At 42.4% G+C, this 19,859-nt stretch overlaps 1 protein-coding gene across 2 annotated transcripts in view; it reads right to left on the bottom strand.

Moving 5' to 3' along the window:
* PTPRK (protein tyrosine phosphatase receptor type K) overlaps positions 1-13,339 on the bottom strand; it is a gene marked incomplete at both ends in the record, with an annotated part of 423,191 nt that extends 409,852 nt beyond the window's left edge. For both annotated transcript variants that reach the window (XM_082481081.1, XM_082481082.1), the window contains one exon: positions 13,228-13,339. In XM_082481081.1, coding sequence (XP_082337207.1) covers positions 13,228-13,339 — 112 coding nt within the window. The remainder of the gene's footprint in view (positions 1-13,227) is intronic.
* Between the last annotated feature and the right edge of the window lie 6,520 nt (positions 13,340-19,859).

Raw genomic sequence — 19,859 nt, 5'->3', positions numbered from 1 at the left:
GGAAAGGAAAGTTACCAAAACCCCTTGACTTGCGTCTGGGAGCCTGGAAAGTGAGGTCTTGGGCAAGAAGGTATTCATCCCACAGGCGAGCACGATGGTTTGTTTTTCTGCCCTGTTTAATCTGGCAATACAGTCAACATACAGCATGACTGGAGTGGTTTGGAATTTTACTTATTACTGCCCACACACCTACAATTGTCAGTGTAACACGATGACGACAAAACATGAGTTATTCCTAAAGCACCAAAAGCTGAAGAGCAACAACAAGCATGGGCTTAACTTCTTTTGATTCTCAGTCCACGTTTTGCATCTTATAGAGATTAAAATCATTATCCTCATTGACGGCACACTAATGAAGATACTCACCAACTTCACGACTTTTGCAACAGATTTACAGACCCTTCTGTGACTTATAAATATTACACTTTTTTCTTCAAACTTTTGCTTTGTTCGCATAGCTGCAAGGCCACCACTATCTCAGGATTCCATCCTCAACCACAAGACAGTAACTGATTTAATGTGGATGAACACAGAGATTTGGGATCTTTACGATTTAAGGATTTTTTTTTATTATAAAATTGTGATCCCAGGACGTCATTTTTTCCTGCAGCAAACACAAGAGCAGTTGCTTTTTCCTTGTCCTCTAAAAATAATTATATGGATTTTGATTCCATGACAAGAAAAAAGTAGTGCACTTATGCCTCCCCTATATTTCATAAATCAAAGTAAGATTATATTATTTTTCCTGTTTTCAAAATAATATTCATGGCAAGAAACTCTCCAAAACTACTTTCCATTACAGTTTTGTTGCAGGCAGTAGGCATGCAGTGCCCAGGAAACAGTATTTAGTCAGAACTTAACAAAGTATCTATTGGGTAATCAACATCAGTACTGCAGTGCACCTCAAAAGTGAATCAAATTGTTACTGGGGAGATAAAGAAACATTTCCCATCTTCATTCCCTTGTTCTTGTGTCGTCTAGGGACTGCCAAATATATAAACCAACTAAATTCGAACATTTTCTTTGGCATTTGCTCCAGTTCCTGGTTGCCTAACCTTTTTTTTTTTTAGGTTCAGGCTCATGATGCAAACGCTTCATTCACATCCAAGTACAGGGTTTTTTCTTTGTTTGTTTTTTAATAATGCATTCACTTCGATTAAACAGATTTTTTTTTTCTAATTCTCTCGGCATCAGCATCATGGAATCAGACTGACCTATAAATTACTTAAGATTGCTTTCAGGTGACAAGTGAAGAATAGGTGTTTTAAGAGATGGATGGCCAAAATTCTTCCCCTGAAACACAAACTATCTAATACTTGTTTTCATTCCTATTTCCATGCTTAAGCAAACAGAGAGGGATGTTTATAGTTAGCATCTGGATACTATCACTATGCAAGCAAAGCCATCCAACGGATGATTTCAGTATTCCTAGGGTCTGCAAATGTCATTATTAATCACAACTGCTACACTTTCAGGTTCACAGCCTCATCACGTAGCCCATAAAGCTCAGACCAAAGACTTTCAAATACATGGTTTCTTTCAAATTTAAAATAATGTACAGTCTCCCCTCTTCTGAATGCTCATAAAGAACATCTGTGAAATCTCTCTAAGCGAGAGCACAATCTCGCCCTTCCCAAATGCTGGTCACTTAACTCAACTCCTTGTTCAACAGCTGACAGAAACACCAATAAATCACCAGAAGAACTGAACATTTGGAGTATAAACTTAAAGAAATACAGATAAGCGAGCCAGAGGGAACATCCACCACCCCCCAAAATAGCTGTTTAGTATAACTACTTCAAGGTGTTTAAAACAACCAATAAACTGAGCCTATAACTGCTGCTGTGCAGACACAGGATACACAAACCAGCGAGGAACTCGCTCATCCCTGGAAAGGACTGCAGACCTGGAACCACTTCATGCCTTCAACATGACTCAGAAGGAGCTGTTAACCTACCCTGTAGTATTTAACCAAATCAGCATACAGGAATTTCAAAGGAAAGGAAAGGAAAGGAAAAGGGGAAAAAAAAAAAAAAAGAAAGAAAGAAAGAAAGAAAAAAGTACTAAGAATAACACACCACCTAAGAATGCAACACCTTCCCACTTATGCAAGATGAATCAAGGCATTAAACTAACTTTATCAAAGAAAAAAGCTAAACACCTTGGCTATTAACAGCATTCAAACTCAGTGACTACCAACAGAATTGTTTTTAAAATATTAAAAGTTAACACTGAAAAAAAAAAAAAAAAAAAAGTAATTTGACAACTTCTCACTGCCAGGTTTCAGCTACCTCAGCCAGACAAAAAAAGTCATCTTTACATTCTATGACATTACACCCATCTATTCAGTCTGTGTTTACCAGGGAAATTATATTCCCTTTAATTACCAAGCTTTGTTTTAACTGATTCAGAAATCCAAATCATTATACATTAAAGGTTTCGTTTTCACCTGGAAACAGTCTGTCCTTATTTTACACATATATGCACATACATTATAGCTTTATGTACGTATGTAGCAAGGAGATGAAGGTGTTTCTTGGGGGTGGGGGTTGTTAATAGTTTGTCGTACTATCTGAAAGGAAAGGTAGCAAGGAAGAGGAAAGCAAACCCTGCAGAAATTTACAAGCACAAGAAACTTAATATAAATAGTCCTTTTTCCGCTGAACAAGACCACACACACAAAGTATTCATGTGCCGAAGAGCTGGCAAGCTGTGCCGTTTCTAGTATTTTCACAAGTTGGGTCAGGATGGATTACTAGTAAAAACTAACTGCAAAAAGAATATTTGATTGGCTTTTCTGAATTGAATAAGGAAAAGACAGAGAAGCCTATTTTATTACACGTCTGTTGTGAAAAAGAAGAAATCCTCTTTCACTGGAAGTTTTCTAGCCTGAAAAATGGAACACTGAATGCACCAAACAATGGTCATATGAAAAAAAGACAGATACAGCTAAGGAGTTAAGCGAAGGAGCATATAAAAATTTCCTGAAAAGTCTGATGTTATTTATATTCACTAACCATTTTTGAGTAAGTAATCTCATACACCTTGCCTCCCTTCAATTACTGCATGAAATCCTGTAACATTGCCATAAAACTCTTTCAACAAAAAACAAGGAGAACAAAGGAGATTTAAAAAGGGGGGGTGGGGTGTAAAAAATAGTGGCAAAATTAAAATCCACTTCTTTTTTCAGGGATGGGGGAAGGGATTATGGGATGGTTCAGCAGTTCTGAGTTTGGTTTGGGGTTTTTTATTTATTTAATATAATTTTTAAACCAACACTTACCTCCTCTGTAAAACATATGATGAAACGCACCAAAAAGTTAATACACCAACGTTTTGGTGTATTGTCTACTTAACACACTTACAATACTCAGATTTCAGCATACTAATTTGAGAGATACCAGAAGAAATGTCTTCTGCAAATATAAAAAAAAAAGGCATTTCTTCAAAGGAATCAGAAGTTGAACAAGAGATAAAACTACCTTTGAATTAGTAGGTTTTAACAAATTGTCCCTCTAAAGCATTTTCAGCACAGTGATGGCAGTCAGCACTGAGAACTTATCGCTGCTGTATGAAGTCATGAACTCGGCCACATTTCTTCAGGGCTCTCATGGCTGATAAGTGCTTTCACATTTACAAAGAACAGACAAACAGGATAACACTAGGGGAACCAAGACAACCGATACTCCCCGTTTTGATCTTACTCCAGACTAATACCACACAGAGATGATACAGATATAGAGAAGTGATAAAATATCAAATCAGAGTATTTTTTCTAATTAATAGCAAACAGGCAGGTCTCCGCCAGGTCTTATAATTTTAATTTTTCACTGTAGTGAAGAACACAAAAGCAGCCTGAAATTTTAGAGCTTCAATAAATATTTTCTTTATTACTTAAATAATTTAAAAAGCAACTGGTATCCTAAATCACACTATAGGGTTCACAAACAAACATGACTTGTATTTGGAAATAACAAAACAAACAAACAAAAAAAAAAAAACACAAAACACCAAAAACCCACCCATAGTAGTTCAAGAAGTCAGCTGTCCAGTCAAAATTTTCATTCTTGGCTGTTTTGAATTCATTTGAACTACAGTCCCAATTGTTCTTCATAACATTTCTCTCTTCTGGTTAATATTCATCAGTCATTTTTACTGTTACAGAACAAGTGTTTACACACAAAAGAAAGCATACAACTCCACCTCACTAAATTGAGTAACCAGTGTGTAATAATTAGAATGAACATATCATAATTTAATTGCAGCAGAACTTGGCTTTAAAGTATACAACAGTGTCTCATAAGTCAGCAGAATTAGGTTCATGACATGGCAGTTGAGAAATGGCTTCTTTTGTTACTCAATTAATAAATATAAACACATGGTTTTAGTAAATGACTTTCTGGCAAACTGAAGGGTCCAATCTTTCATACACTGGCTAACAAAAATAACCTCATATTACCCGTAGTACTGAGCAAAGAATTTAATCTTTTCACAGCACCAATCCTCAAGAAATTAAGTCTCTCAAATCTGTTACTGAGGCATATACTTGGTGTGTTACCATAAATATCAGCCAATTCCATATACATATGATCTTCTTAAAAAGAACAAATGCCTGACAAGCCCATGCACAGCACCTTCTATCTTAAAACAAGTTTTTACATGTTAAAGTTAATTCATCCTTAGGGAAAATACTGATTTATTTTTTTCCCTCTGGATTATTAGACCAGAGAATCTCTTTTAGACCTCATCCACACTCAAAGGGTTTTTTTTGTTCCTTTGCAAGCCTACCATTGAGCAATTTGGGTACAAAAAAAAAGAACCACCACACAAACCTATTAACAAATATAGCTATGCCAGCAAAAAATCCTAATGCAGTCCCAAGTTCTAAACCTACAGGAAAATAAGTTTACAATTATGGCTTATTCTACTTGAGTAAGCGATTCAAAGTTAATCGGTACATGGTTGCCCCATTGCCGTAACGTTTGCTGTGATTTCTGGGAAGCCCTCCTTCCTTTTGGCAGTGCCCAGCACTTCTCCCTCCTCTACAAGGAGGCTCAGATATTTTTAACCAGAGACGAGTGCATCATTTATATGTCATGTTATTACTTTATAGCAGGTCTTGCTGCTATATGCTTGTGCTATGTTCTTACCCCAGAATACAGTTACATACTACAGATGTTTCAACAAATACATTGACTCAAATTCCTGACCGTCATCCTAGTGCTTTAAGGACACATCACCCCTGTGGAGGCTCAATTCAGCAGCCTCAATTCTACAACCACTTTATCTATCAACAGCAGAAATTATCTTGATTAACAACTTCACAGAACTTTTCGTCTGCAGTCCTTCAAACAAAACAAATCGCAGCCCTACGCCATTAGTTCATTGTTTTCATACTAGGTAATATATTAGATCCTGCTGAATATTTTTAGACTGCTTAAAGTAAAACAGTGCAAAGACTGTCAAGGCAAAGATTTGGCCATGACGGCAATCACAAAATAAATTTGGTTAGATGAACAAATAAATGGTTCCTAATTGAAATACATGTAGAGATTTGTTAATAAAACCCCCAACTTTTAAAGGAATCAAATTTCAGTAACAAAAAGCAAGCCTAAAAACTTCTGTTGTTTCAATTTACTGATCAATACTTAGCTTTTACCATTCAATGGACAAATGCAGCTTATTTACAGAGAAATATACCAGATATTAAGTTAACTGAAAGGAGCTCCTTAAATGCGTAAATATGCTTCATAATGGATAATTTTAAGCTTATTTCCACAATTTAAATGTTTATCGAACAGCTCAACATTCAGAAGGAGAAAACAGATTTAAATACCATCATGTTTCACATGCCATCATGTGAATAATGCCAACATCAGCTTCTCAAGTCTGAGGGTACATGTGCATGTACTTACAAAAACCCCTACAACAAACAGCTATTCTTTTGTCCTATTCAGTGTTTTGGGGGCTGGGGTGGCATGTGGCTTTTTTGCTTATTTGTTTGTTTAAGCACAGTGTTGAGTTGACACAAATACTAATAACTTCTTGTTCCAGAAAAGATTTCGGTATGTTTCTGGTAGCTTCTAATATTTATAAAAGTTCTACAAAGTGCAAACTTGACTTTCAACTATATAGCTTCCTGGTAAAAGTAGACTGTAAGTGACTTTAAACTACATGGTAAGTATGCATTATAGGTGACTTCAAACTGGGTAGTTTGCATAGTTTTAAACTATGTAGTTTAAAGTCACCTGTAGTTAAGGCCTACCAGGAAGCAGCACAAGGTAAGGGACATTCTGGCCTACAAAATTAAGTGCAACAGGACCTTATGCTCAGCCAGATGCTACAAAATCCTCACTACTGCCATTTGCCACTCAACTGGCTCACCCCAGCCTTTAGAAACCACAGCCATTTTTCCTCTTCTACCCACATCCCCATGTCTCACGGGCAACCCTATTTAAAGACCCCAAGGGATGGTGAAGGACAGATCACACCGGGAAAAAGGTGAAACTGCAGAACCTGGCGTTAAACCAGTTTCTGCTGCACCCCAAAATGGGTGTCACCACATCCTCTAATTCTAGCCTAGTATCGAGGTGTCACCTCCTCCAAGCCCTCTACTGCTTGCCATCACACCTGCTCTCTACTAAGTAGCATTAATAGGCTGCTTCTTGCTTATACGTCTATATAATAAATGCCTTAGCTATCTATTCTAATGAAAGAACATATTTAAGCCCAGTTTACTCAAAGATGCATGTCAGGGAAAGAGACACTAGCACCGGGTCATCGGTTTGCACGCAGTCAGCCAGAACGCAGCCTCAACCGCCTTCACCCAGTCTAACCCCTCCAGTTCCAGAGAGAACGCCAGACCCCTCTTCCCACCCCCTCTCCCTGCCCTCCTGCCTCCTCTTTGCTCTTCCTCCGGTCAACAAAGAGCTGAACAGCAAGCAGAGTGTAGAGCCAACATGACTTAAAACAGCACAAGTTCGCCTTACATGAGCTGCGCTGCGACTACAGCTTGTTGTCAAACTGAGCCATCCCACCACTGGCCCTCATCCTCCCATACACCAAATGTATGTGGCCACACATCTGCGAGTCAGCTGAACTCACCCGTCAAAAGGAAACTAATCCCAAGCCCCATCCTTCCTCCGAGAAGGTTCACATAAAGCTAAACCAACTCACCCACAGGCCACGTAGTGGCCAGATCTAGCACAGGCAAACACCTGAGAGCCATTCAAGTGATGGAAATTACCCCCTCTGCAGCAGCAGTAACTTTAATTGGCTTAATGGCACCAGCAGATTGTAACTGAAGTTCCAAATCTGAGTGCACACTTCTGGGAGCAGCACTACAAAGGCATCTTTCCATGACAATAATAAACTATGACAGACGGGATCCCATCAGCACATGAAAACACGAGGCGCGTCCTGACTGACTCAGTTATCAGGACTAAAGTAATAGTTTGGAAGCTTCCTATTACACTTTCAAAAGGATCTGTGTTGCAAAAGCTAGAGTAGGGATTTCACCAAAATAGATCCTCATGTAAAACAAAGCTGACACACAGTGACGTATCCAACTCCTGAGAGGTAAGGTGACCTAAAGGTCGTCCAGCTAAAGAGGTCATATAAAGACATCCTAGACTTCAGAGCAAGAAGCAGCTACACAGCAGACCTCTGCATGGTAATCCCGATATTGCCAACTTTTACATGTAAGAGGATAAACTCTTTTTAACTTTCTTGTGTCAACAGCATTTCAGAAAGAGGAGACAAATGGCAGTGGTAAGCATTAAACAGGTTAACTCTCCCAGACATCCATCGCAAGTTCACAGGTCCTTTGAAAGCCTTGCTTAAAAGTCGTTGCCCTCCCCCCCACCCCCCAAAAAAAGAAGGGCTGGTTAAAGACTGTCCCCTTTCCAAGAGTCCTGCTGCACACTGATACAGCCACCCCACAGACTGTCACTTAACCGCAAGATCTCGGCTCTTCAGTAATGAAATAAATAGTTCTATAGAAGTGTCAGCTCGCAACCAGGAGTGGGTCAAATGGTCAAAAATGCAAAGCAAATGCCAGGAATGATCACACTATGGGCAGAGAACAGAAAGAAAATAATTATTAAACACTCTATAAATCCATCAGGTAGCTGTCACTTGGATACTCCGAGCAATGTAGTAGAACTGGAAAAGAAAGAAAAGACTGAAAGGATGAAAAAAAGATACAGAGAGATAAAAAGATACTCTATAGCAGGGGGCTACAACTGGACTTTTCCAACTAGAAAAGGAATAGTTGAGAGGGGGTGGAAAAATCCTGTGTGGCATGAAGAAAGTCAATGAGGAGCAATTATTAACCATCTCTTAATACAAGAGCGAGGTTACATTAAATACAACTAGCAATTTCAAAAAACAAAGGACCATAGCTTTTTCCACACAACATATAGATTCCTTGTCAGAAAGCAAGGCGAACGCTAAAAGCAATACAGCTGAAGATGTTATTAGGCACCATCACGGTTACAAGAATCCACTTACAACATTAAATGCCACCACATTGTCTCTGTGGACAGAGAGCACTCAGAGGAAGCCACTCACCTTGACAAAAATCACACTTCCCTCAGCACCCACCATCAGAGACTGGATACTGGGCTAGGTGAACCTCTGCCCTGATCCTCTGCAGACTTCTTAAACACGCAAACCCCCTTTTTTTATTCTATTTTTAATTATCGTAAGCAGATCTTAAGTAAGGGCAAGATATCTACCCGGTTTGAGATGCACCGTTCACATCGCTAGCAAACTGATCAAGCAGTACCGTGATTTCTCAGGCAAAAGGGACTAAACAGAACTACTGAGGTCACAGTGTTCTGGCTGCTTTCAGTCCCATTTGAACCAGTTAAGTTCCACTTTGAAAATCCATGTACATTTTATAACTGTAATACTGCATCCAAAAATATAGACAGACAAGTGATCTCTGAACCAACAGTGGCATGGAAGGGAGCCGAATGTATAAAGGAAAGTAAAACATTTGGGAAGGAGGGGGTGAAAGCGAGAAAATAACTTCACTTTTAATTCCCCTCATCTTCCATGTAATTTGTCAATACATTTTAACAGCTTGGTGGGGAAAAAAAAGCTACTGAGAAGTCTCTTATACATACACGCCTACCTGCACAAGTGTCTCTTGTATATCGCATGCAAATTGTAGCACATTCAAGGATAAAATACGACTGAAGCAACTTTTGCTGTTCTAACAGCAAAGGGCTAATCTGAGTTTAATTACTTAAAAGTATTTTAAAACATTTTCAAGAAGCCCTTAATTTCTTCTACTACATGATTACAAATAAAGAGATTTAGATGTGCTTATTATGATTTTCATATCTTTCCCTGCAAGTATATTTAAGTACAAATTCTTTAGAAAACAAATAATATCTTCTACTTTATAACTTCAAATATTTAATTTAGATTCTCTCCCAAAGACAGACTATAAATATTGGGGGGGGGGGGGGGGTGTTAATCCAGAAATACTTACACTCGCCTGTTCATTTGTGACACCGTAACTACTTTGCATGAGAAAGTCTAAGGAATAACTAGTCTAATAAAGGACTTGAACTTGTAAAACATGCAGTCCTCCTTTTTATGCTTAACTATTCCTATGGTCTGAAATACCACATTTAAATAACTTCAGGTAAGCTGATGCATTTCTAGAATTTTTATCCTCGTATCTTTCATTTAGTATTAAAAAAAAACCAAACACACACTCGCACAGACACCATCAGAGGCAGTGCAATGCACATTTCCATCAGCTAGTTGACAAGCTGGCAGCGTTCTTCAAAAAAATTTTTTTTATTTTTTTAATTTTTTTTTTTTCATTTGAAAACACACAAATTGCTAAAAATAATATTAAAAAAAATGTAAGTTTCAAGTGATCGAGTTGTGAAAACAAGCTGAACTTGTTCTTTATCAAACTGTAGGAGTTGCAGATGAAAGGAGGTGCTATATAAGGAATAGCTAGACTTCAACAGAGAACGCGCTGCCAAAACATTTTGGCCTAGATTCTGACAGGCACGCACCCAAGTTGAAGGGTCATGGAAAGAAGCGGTGTAAAGAAACAATCTACAAAGACCAGAAAACATTACACTGTGGATTATGGCTGGGTTGGGGGGGCAGAGAGAAGCCGCTTTCTTTTTTTTTTTTCTTTTGAGATCTGTGGGGAAAGACAAAATGTACAGTGTTTCAACTGTGTGCAAAGGGGGTGGAGATGATATACAAGCACAATTTTTAAGACAGCAGCAAATTGCAAGATGTATCTTGTTCCTTTTCCTAACTTGCTGCTGCTCCTCCTCTTGCCTTCTCATTCGCTTTCATGGAATATGTTAAGAGGAAGAACAGGTAACAACCATCACACACACGCTCCTGAAGAAGGCCAACTTTCCAGAAATTTGCACTCTGTAATTTGATTAAAACCTTAATAAACATATCAAAATTTTTATGAAAAACTCTGGATCTGGCCAACATTCACACTCAGGAGTAATACAAAGCATCATAAAAAGGAAATAAAAATCTACAACGAGAGAGATTTGTGAAAGGTCCAGATGGAATTAATAGCTTTATTAATGGCAAAGAAAAATTAACAGTTTTAAATTTTTACAATTCAGACAATACTGATAAAAAGGAAGCTGAAATTGAGGTAGATTCAGTTTAACTTGGAAAAGAGCAGGCTGTTATATTGAGGTGAGGAGGGGGGAAGGCAGTCAAAAGAAGATGCTTGAAAAACAGTACTCGTGTTAAACAGAGGAGATGACTATGAAGAAAATAGATGTTCCAGTGGGCACCAAATACAGAAACATCTCATTGTAGGCTACGGAGAGGCCTTCACTGGAAGGGATATCTGAACCCCAACCTTTGTGTCCCACATCCACTAACACCAGGATGAAGATGTCTCGTGAACAGACACACAAAAACAACACACACACACACACACTTCACAGACTTGTTTAGAATAAGGAACAAAAAGTTTGCAGTAGTTATTAAATTCAAAGCCTTCAAAACAAAATTAACCGTAAGTAAGTGTTCAGCAAGGCATAGCTCTACATGTGGATATTAAACGTATTTGATAAGAGTACGAGCACCATACATTAAACTGAGTACACTGAAAGCACCAGCTACTAACAAATCTACTTCTCCAACCCTTCAAGAAAATCTGAGCAAGTCTGCAATTAATAACCCTCTGACTTGTGCAACACATCAGTATTTTTGATGCTTGGCAATAGAAACTGAAGTCTCTGGCTGCTGACATGCTACACACACACAAAAAAAAAAAAATTTAATCTCATCTTTCCGAGATACAATTGTTCAACTCTTTGACAAGCTTCACCTACTCTGGTCAGAAGGATGCTGAACATTCTTCTCTGCTTACCTAACACATAGCCCACAGTACCAACCTGGCTTCTTGTACTTGCAATCCCAAAAAAGACTGCGTGCCACGTTTTCAGCATAAAATACCACAGACCATACCAGTTATCAGAACATCCTACTCTTCTTCTGCCAGTGAACAAGTTCATAAAAAGATCTTTACGTAAGAGTTACCTATGGCGTTAACATTAGCCTGACGAGTTACAGTAAAGCAAAAAAAAAAAAAAAAAAAAATCACTGGTCAGATTTCAGTATGGTTTTGAATGAAAAGATGTTACGCTTGGGCATATTTTATTTTAGGTATTCCTACAACATACCAGCTGCATACATGGTACACTTCCCTTCCCCTGGTAAAAGGCTTGTAGGCGCTTACGTAATCTTACAATTCTGATACGCAGACATTAAATTATACACACCAAAGGCAGCCACATAGGAGGGATGTAATCTGTTCAGACCAGCACAATTTCTCTTACTGCTTCGGCACATTTCTTAATTGACGACACATCTCAAATGTCTCAATTAAAAATTAATTTATAGGAGGACCGGAAAAAAAAAAAAAGAGACTCCTAACTACACATCAGTCCTTATGAAAACTGTGCTTCCAAGTCTCATGAGTGTAGACACTCTTATTAATTGCAGTTTTCATATCAGTATCCTACAATAAAGGCTTCAAACGCTTGTCCAACTGATGCACCCGGTGCAACTGCCAGTACTATTTAAAGAAAAAAAAAAAAAAAAAGGAGTCTGAAGTCTATTTCATCTAGTCCTTCGCGTAATAATTCACACGGCAAACAATAAGAACACGTTCGCGCTCCAGCTTCACCCCCAGCAAACGAAGGGCGCTTCGTAAACTACAGCGGAGGGGGTTCAGGGTCCGGCACACGGGCCCCCAGCGCCCGCTGCGCCCCGCATCGCTCCGGCACAGCGCGGGCGGTGCTGCCCCCCTCCCGGTCACCCCCTCCCCTCTCCTCCCGGGGCGACCGCCCGCCCCAGCCCCACCACGGGCTCTGCCCCGCGGCTCCTCCCGGGCCAACAACTCACCGCCGCACCGGCCGCAGCTCCCACCGCCCGGCCCCGCGGGCTTTTATTCTGCAAAACCCCGTGGCGGGGAGGGGGGGGGAAGGTGTGAGGAAGGGGCGAGAAATTCGCGGCTTTCAAACAAAACAGACGCCGGCCCCATATGTTGCCTTCCCTCCCCTTCCTCGCCCACCACTCTTTTTTTCTTTCTTGGTTTTTTTTGGTTTTTTTTTTGTTTTTTTTTTTTTTGGGGGGGGGGGGGGGGGGGGGAGGAATTCTGGTAGCCAGCAGTAGCCTGGGCCGTCTCCCCGCTCGGGCGGGCGGGGGGGGAAGCGACCAGGGCGCCCCGAGGGCTGCGCCCCCCGCTCCGGGCAGGGAAACGCCGGGAAAAGTTTGAGCGGGGGGAAGGGGCGGCAGCAGCTCCGGCCCCGCCGCCAGCACCGCCGCCACCTGGGAGGCTGGCCGGGGGGGAGGAGGAGGAGTGGAAGAAGGGGAGTTTGTGCGGAGCCCGAACCCCGCGCCCTGCCCGCCCCCGTGAGCCCCGCGACGGCAGCCCGCGGACACGCGTGGGTCGCCCTCCCCGCCACACCGCGCCCCACAGAGCGGCGGCCGGGGGGGGGGGGGGGGGAAGGGGGACATGGGGAAGTACGGCGGGTGGGAGCCCCTCTGCAGCCCCACCGCCGCTCCTCGGGAGCGAGAGGCGGTGTCCCCCGCGACCCCCTTGCCACCCCTCTCCCTCCCTTCCCCTTCCCCGGCGGACAGCCCGGGCACGGCGCGACCCCGCCGCGCCGCCCGCCCTCACCTGGGCGCCGAGCGACAACTCACCTGCGGAGAGCTGGGCCCGGGCCGCCCCGAGCAGGGCGGGCGAGCAGCCGGCCAGCAGGGCGAGCGCCGCCAGCAGCGGCAGCGAGGCGGCGGCGCCGGCCCCCCTGCCCATGCCGACTTGCGGAGAAGTTTCCCAAAGAGGCCGGGGCTGCCCCGGCCCGCGGCGGCGGGCGGAGCTCGCCTCGCCCGCCCCGGCGCCTCGCCAGGAGACACCCCCCCGCTTCCACCAACCCTCCGCGCCGAGGGGCGCCCGCTGGCCCCGGGGCCAGCCCGCTGGGGCAGCCGTCTGCGGCGCGACGGGCGCGGCGGCGGCGGCACCGGCTCCCCCTCGTACTCTGGAGTTACTTTGCTGCTGGGCGAGCGGGGCGGGAGGGAGGAGCCGAGCGCTCACGTCCAACCCCCGCTCCCCGGCACTCGGCGGGGGGAACGTGGGACTCCGGCCCGCAGCCCGGAGCGGGCGGAGCGGCGCCCGGCAGCGCCTCCTGCTGCAGGCGCGGGGGCCAGCACCGCCTCGGCTCCGCTCGCCACGGCGCGGCACGGCTCGCCACGGCTCCCTCCGGCACGGCACAGCCGGGCTCAGCGCGGCTCTTCGGCTCAGCTCGGCACAGCGGGGAGCGGGGGGGACCTGCCGCCTCCGGAGGAGAAGGAGGGGGCGAAGAGGGGCGACAGGGAGAAGGCGGCGGCGGCTGAGCTGGCGGGGCGGGGAGGTCGGGGCGGGGAGCACGGCCGGGGGGCGGCGGGTCCCAGGCGCTGTTTGCCGGGGAGGGGGGGGGGAAGTCCCGCCGCCCCGGGTGCGATGTGCTGCCGCTTCCTGCTTTTAGGAACGCGTTATTATAGATCGGGCGGCCGGCGCTGCCTTATCGTCGGGCATCAGGCAGCGCGGCTGTACCTTCCAGCCAGGGCTTGCGGTTTTGTTTTGGGTTTTGGTTTGGTTTGGTTTTGTTTTGTTTTGTTTTTCTTTGCCCCCCTCTCTTTTGGCAGCGCTTGTCTGGCTCGTAATGCCAGTGAAGCCTCATCGATCGGAACCGAAACGGTAATAAACGGTGTTGCCATTAATGCTCTCGTTTCCACATGTCATAAATAACCGACCTTTCAGACAGGTCTGTGTGCCGCTATACGACTCCGACAGCCGCGGGTTGCGAAGCAGGATCTCCTCGCCAGATCCAGACTCCAGGTATGCCATATAATAAGGGCCTCGTTCTCTGTCTCTGAAAGCACTGGAGCTTCGTGTGCTTCCAGAGACCCTAAAAAGCGTTTGGAATAACAGAAAAAAAAAAAAAAAAAAGCACCAGTGCTGGAATTTCTGTTGAAATAAGCATCATTTCCTCCAATTTTTTTAACCTATTTTTTATTAGTTTTTCTTTTTTTTTTGCACGGCAACTTGTAATTAGAGATGTTGTATAATGATTACAACGGAACCTGAAACCACTGGAAACTCACAGGTTTTATTGCAAACTCGAAATTCAATCCTGGTTCATCAAAGGGTTGCTGTGATTCAAAATCCTTTCCAGCCAATATGTGGCAATTGATAGGTTTACTTCTGAACCCTGCAAATGATCATGTTTTCACAGGAAGAAAAAAAAATTAAACACAACAGTTTGCTTTGTTATACAAACTAACATGTACTTCACACACACAAAAAAAAAAAAGTCCAAAACAACCCAACACTAAAAAAGCTGTACACCTGGAAACCTCCATACGTCATTTGGGTGGAGTGGCTGCAAACCAACGTGCATGCTTACCGTGAACTATAAAATGATGTGCTTCAGTGAACACTAGCTCTTTGTTTGAGCTTGGAGAAGGATGGGAGCTGGGCGAGGCGGATCTCAGGACACCCGGTGTTTCAGGAAGGATGGGCCACATACTGGGTCCAAGTAAACACGGGAAATTCTTCTGAGCAAGGTGAAGGAAAGTAGTGTGCCAGCCCGCTTTCTGATGTGTTAGGCTATGTCACAATTTCTGTTGTTATATGGAAATTTTTAATGAAAAAGGTATACCGATTCATCTTGGTATAGGAGGAGGGGGAGTACACAAGTGTTTGATGCCATCCTTTGTGCTGGGAGCTATAGGGCCAAGGCCGTGAAAATGACTTCAAGCCAGATAACTTGTGACTGGTTTGGGAGGGGAGGGAAGGGGAGGACTAACGCCTGCTTCTCCTTAACCACCGCGGCAGTCTCGCAGGTATCTCTGGAGGTTAGCGCTGCAGATTGCCATGTCCAGACCATGAGAGAGGTTGTTGGGTGGTGGTGGATGTGCAGCGCAGGTCGCTGCTCTATTTCACCGCGGTCAGGTGGTGGGTCCCACTGACACACAGTCACCTGTGCTTTAGTTTCCCTGTCTTCCAGTGGGAGTCTCGTGGGATTTCATCCTTTCTGATTACACACATTCCTATTAAAAAGCAACAAAGGATTTTGATTGCTGTCCTTTCCTTGACTGGAGAGTTCGAGCTTAAGAGGTATGGGTGAGATGCACACGTGACCCCACGTTTCCTCCAGGTACGCATCTGTCAAACTATTATGTGAGGACTCTATGTGTCCTCCTACTGTACTTGGCATCCTGACAAATACTTAAACTTACACATCAGGTTTGAGATCATTTTTATGCTGTATGACATGAATGGATTTATTTTTGTTCCAGCTTTTACATTTTTAGAGCTTTAAATGTTTTACAATCTTTTGCATTTTCAATTAAGAGCAAAGCATATTTATATTACTTCTTGCACATCTTTTAAAATCTGTCTGAGCTAACAACTTGTATGCTAAATGTAAGCCAAATATAACAGCAGAAAGATGGAGAGACACCACAGTAACATCTTTCCCTCGAACCTGAGAGGCATTTGAAACTTAAGGAAGGTACAGTCTTTATCCTGATAATTACAACCTCTAAATAAAGTGTGAGATAAAATCTCTGTCAAATTCAAGAAAGTTTGGTTCTGCACTCTACTAGATGCCTCTACCCTCTTTTCATTCCCTGTTAAAATTTTCCCATTATAATTTTGGGTGTTGCTAAGCCCATCATAACATTTTTTTTTTTAACACAGGTTATCATTTAATTTTGTTCATAATGACTGACAGATGTCTAGGATAATATATCATCTCATAGTAAAGTATCTTAAATTAGCAATATTCTGGTGCTATATGGTAGAATTCATATCTAGCATGGTATTTTCCCATGGTATTTGAATAGTACGAAAAATATAATTATATTATGGTAAAATACATATTCCTAACCAGTGAAAATATTTCCCTCTTCCTTCTTTTTCTTCAGGAACTTTTAACCATTCTCTTAGAGCGTGAGGGGATTTTGAGAGACTGAGATGATTTTTTTCTAGCCAAAAGATCAGATAGTCAAGGATTCTTATTATCCTGCTGCTCCCACCCAACTTTCCACCCCTCTGCACTTTTGCTTTCTTTGTGAAAATCTCACTTATTTTGTGAGCCTTAGCTAGATTCAAGGCCTTGAAGATCTGGCGCTTCAAGCTTGGAGATCCTAGAGAAAATTGAGACTTGTACTGACTCAGGTTTTCTTGGTGTTACCCACTAGTGCCCACAGCAGGGTCTTCACTCTATTTTTATTTCTGAAAAAAAAAAAAATCTCATTAAAATGCACTGCAAATTTCAATTAAATGTATTATTTTCCTGCCTAGTGCTCACAGAGGCTTTTTTAGAGCATATTAATTCCACAGAGAACCAGCAGCCAATGCTCTTCTTGTAACAAACCATGGATTTCTGGACTGGAGAGAAGGGGACAATGCTGAGCCTTACCAGTATCTTCAAACAGTCTCCCCTCATACAGCTGCTTTTTGGATGCAGATGTGGGGCAGGCAGAGAGTCTAAAAAGCATGGAGATTCACTGCGGTGTATCATGTGTGCACAGGTGGACAAGGATAATAGCTTCCAAATTAGAGCACCCCACGTTCACCCAGCTACTTGTGGTACATAGTGGGAACAGGGCATGTAACAGGGGAACTTTTCTGTGACTGTCGGTCCCCAGGGGCGCCTCTGCAGCTCTTGCTCATATTCTCCAGCTTCCTTGTCATCATTCTTGTGATTACAGAGCTGTGTGGCATTTCCCATCCTGAGCCCCCCTGTTCTCACTTGACCACCTTTCTCAGCAATATCAACCATTCAGGCTAGAACTCCCCATTCTTTACCCAGAGACGGGCTGCTACTTTGGTCTGCTTGTCATTTCTGCAGTTTTGATAAAATAGCCTATGGTTTTTTAAAAAAAACCTGCACATTCCCTGTTATTGACCAAATCCTGTCTTATTTTTTCTTTGAGCAGACAAAATACTTGACAACTGAAATATAGCATGGGAATAGCCTTCAAGAAGGAGTGAGGCATGGCCTTGTTCTGAAATAAATTGTTTTACTGAATTTCATCCCTTCAAAATTACTTTGTACCGTGCATTCCTTATGTCAGGGTCCAGCCCAGAAAGAAACCGGTCTCCGAGTTTGTCTAAACATCAAAGAAGCTGTTCTCTAAAAGTCTCTATTTCAAGAGTCTTGTTCTGCAAGACACTCTTTGGCTAAAGCAAGGGACATCGAGAGCTGATTTTTGGGAGACAGCTGGTAGGTGAAACACAGTATATCTATTGGTGATTGTGAATGCATTAAACTCCTCAGAACCGCTGTTTTAAACAAGTTCTTGCAACGCATTTTCTGTATGTATGGGTTTGAGGAAATACATCTTTCCACATTACCTGGAAGCCTTTTACCAGTCGTCTTCTATCCCCATGCCATTCGTCACAGCTTCATGCTCATATTCCTCATTAGAAACATAGGAGGAAACATCATTTAGTGCCGTTGGGGAAGACACCAACAAGACTTAAGAAGTTTCTGAAGAGTTGAGGAGGTACATTGCATTTTTGTACTGATTAGCCAATTCTTTTTAGATTATTGTACTTGTACCTGCTGCTTGCAATGGTTTGAAAGCAGGTAGAGCTTTAAAGTCCACAACACTAAAGCTGAGCTTGAACTCAGTTGAAGGTGTTCATTCAGGTTTTGGAACAGCTCCGAAAGGGCATTCAATGTGCCCTTCGAAGATTCATGAGAAATTGGGAGAAAAATGGACAGATGGCCTTAGGGCATGTGTTGCCACTGAAGTACAGCAGACAAAGAGATCCAACGGTCCAATGGTAGAGAATGGTTGAGTTGGATGAGGTCTTGCAGGTGTTAATCTGATGCAGTGAAAACTAGAAGCTGATAGAAAAATGAACGTAAAAGGATAATATATAGATGGGCCATCTAGAGAGTTCATTTTAGCAGTGGCTTTTGAGGCTAAATAGTTGGCTGTGATCAGTAGGACAAATCACACAGTATTGCTTCTGTTCCCTTATTAGGTAAACCTGCATATATTTGTGGCTTAATTGGGTAAACATGCACATTTAAAATTCAGTGAGTAGAATGTTTGTAAAAAGTTAATGGATGAAAGAAAGAAACTGAAAGTAAAATCAGTGTGATCCAAAATCACATTTTCATCCAGCTTTTGCCCAGCCTTGGCGTGTTGTGATTGGCACAAGCAACATGGTGATATTTTGTGCATAAAAAGAAATGCAGACCTGGGTAATTTCCTCCTTAAGAACCTTTAAAGAGCACGCAGTTTGTGAACATTGTCAAGTGATAGGCCTGGAAACACTTAAGTACCTCTTCCCTAGGCTTTTTTTCTTACAAGGTTTAAGTGATTCAGAGGTCACAGAGGAGACATCTCATACAAAACAGACATCAGAAATGCATTTGTATGCGTCAAACCCTGGCCCCATTACCGACAAAAAATTCGACAGCTTCATCTGAATGGTGCGATTCGTCTAAGGAGAGAAATGACATGCAAGTTGTCCATAGCCTCAAGACATTTCACAGTGCTGTTACGTCCAGTTGTGCTACATCCAGTGATCGGTTTATTAAGGACCTTTGGAGGGAAATTAATTATTTAGAGGTACAATAAATTGAGAATTCAGTCTTCCCTCTGTTAATGGAAGTAACGTTCTTGAGATTACCATTAGATCCTCAATACCAGACATTGCCAAACTCTTATCTGAAAGAAGACCTATTTGAGGAAACCTTGAAGTGAAATAAATAAAGCTTATACATCAAAAATTACTTTTTAGTAACACAGAGTTCTGTAGTGTTTAGCAAGTCTGCTGGGATTGGTAGTGACTTTGTTTGGCTTATTCAGGCATAGATGTCCAATATAGATTACTGCAAAACCTGTTACTGGAATTAAAGAAAGCTAGGCTTGGCTCGGAGGAGAGCAATTACTTTCCCTGTAATAATTGTTGGTGTTACAGTGGTATATTCAAAACTTTTATGAGATCCAAATTCTTACATGTTTCCACCTCTTCTTGTTAATTGGAAATTGATAGACATGAGGGTAGCCAAGGAGTGTGCCTGAATATAAAATGATCTAAAGAAAACAACCCTGAACATAAACAAGCACGAGTAAGTGACAATATAAAAAACATTACCCATTCCTCCAGTGCATTTATCCATTAAAAAGGAATATATTCAGATTCTTGCTCTTAACCAAGAGATGGCTATGATTTGAATAAGAAAGAGGCTCAAGAAGCCCAATATATGATTCAACCTTACCTTCACAAATTTTAATGATAGCCAGGAATGAAAATTGGAATCTGC

The sequence above is a fragment of the Vanellus vanellus genome (genome assembly GCF_965231255.1).
Source record: "Vanellus vanellus genome assembly, chromosome: 3".
Lineage (NCBI taxonomy): Eukaryota > Metazoa > Chordata > Aves > Charadriiformes > Charadriidae > Vanellus > Vanellus vanellus.
The sequence above is the reverse complement of the archived record's forward strand: the minus strand, read 5'-3'. Positions and strand labels throughout refer to the sequence as shown.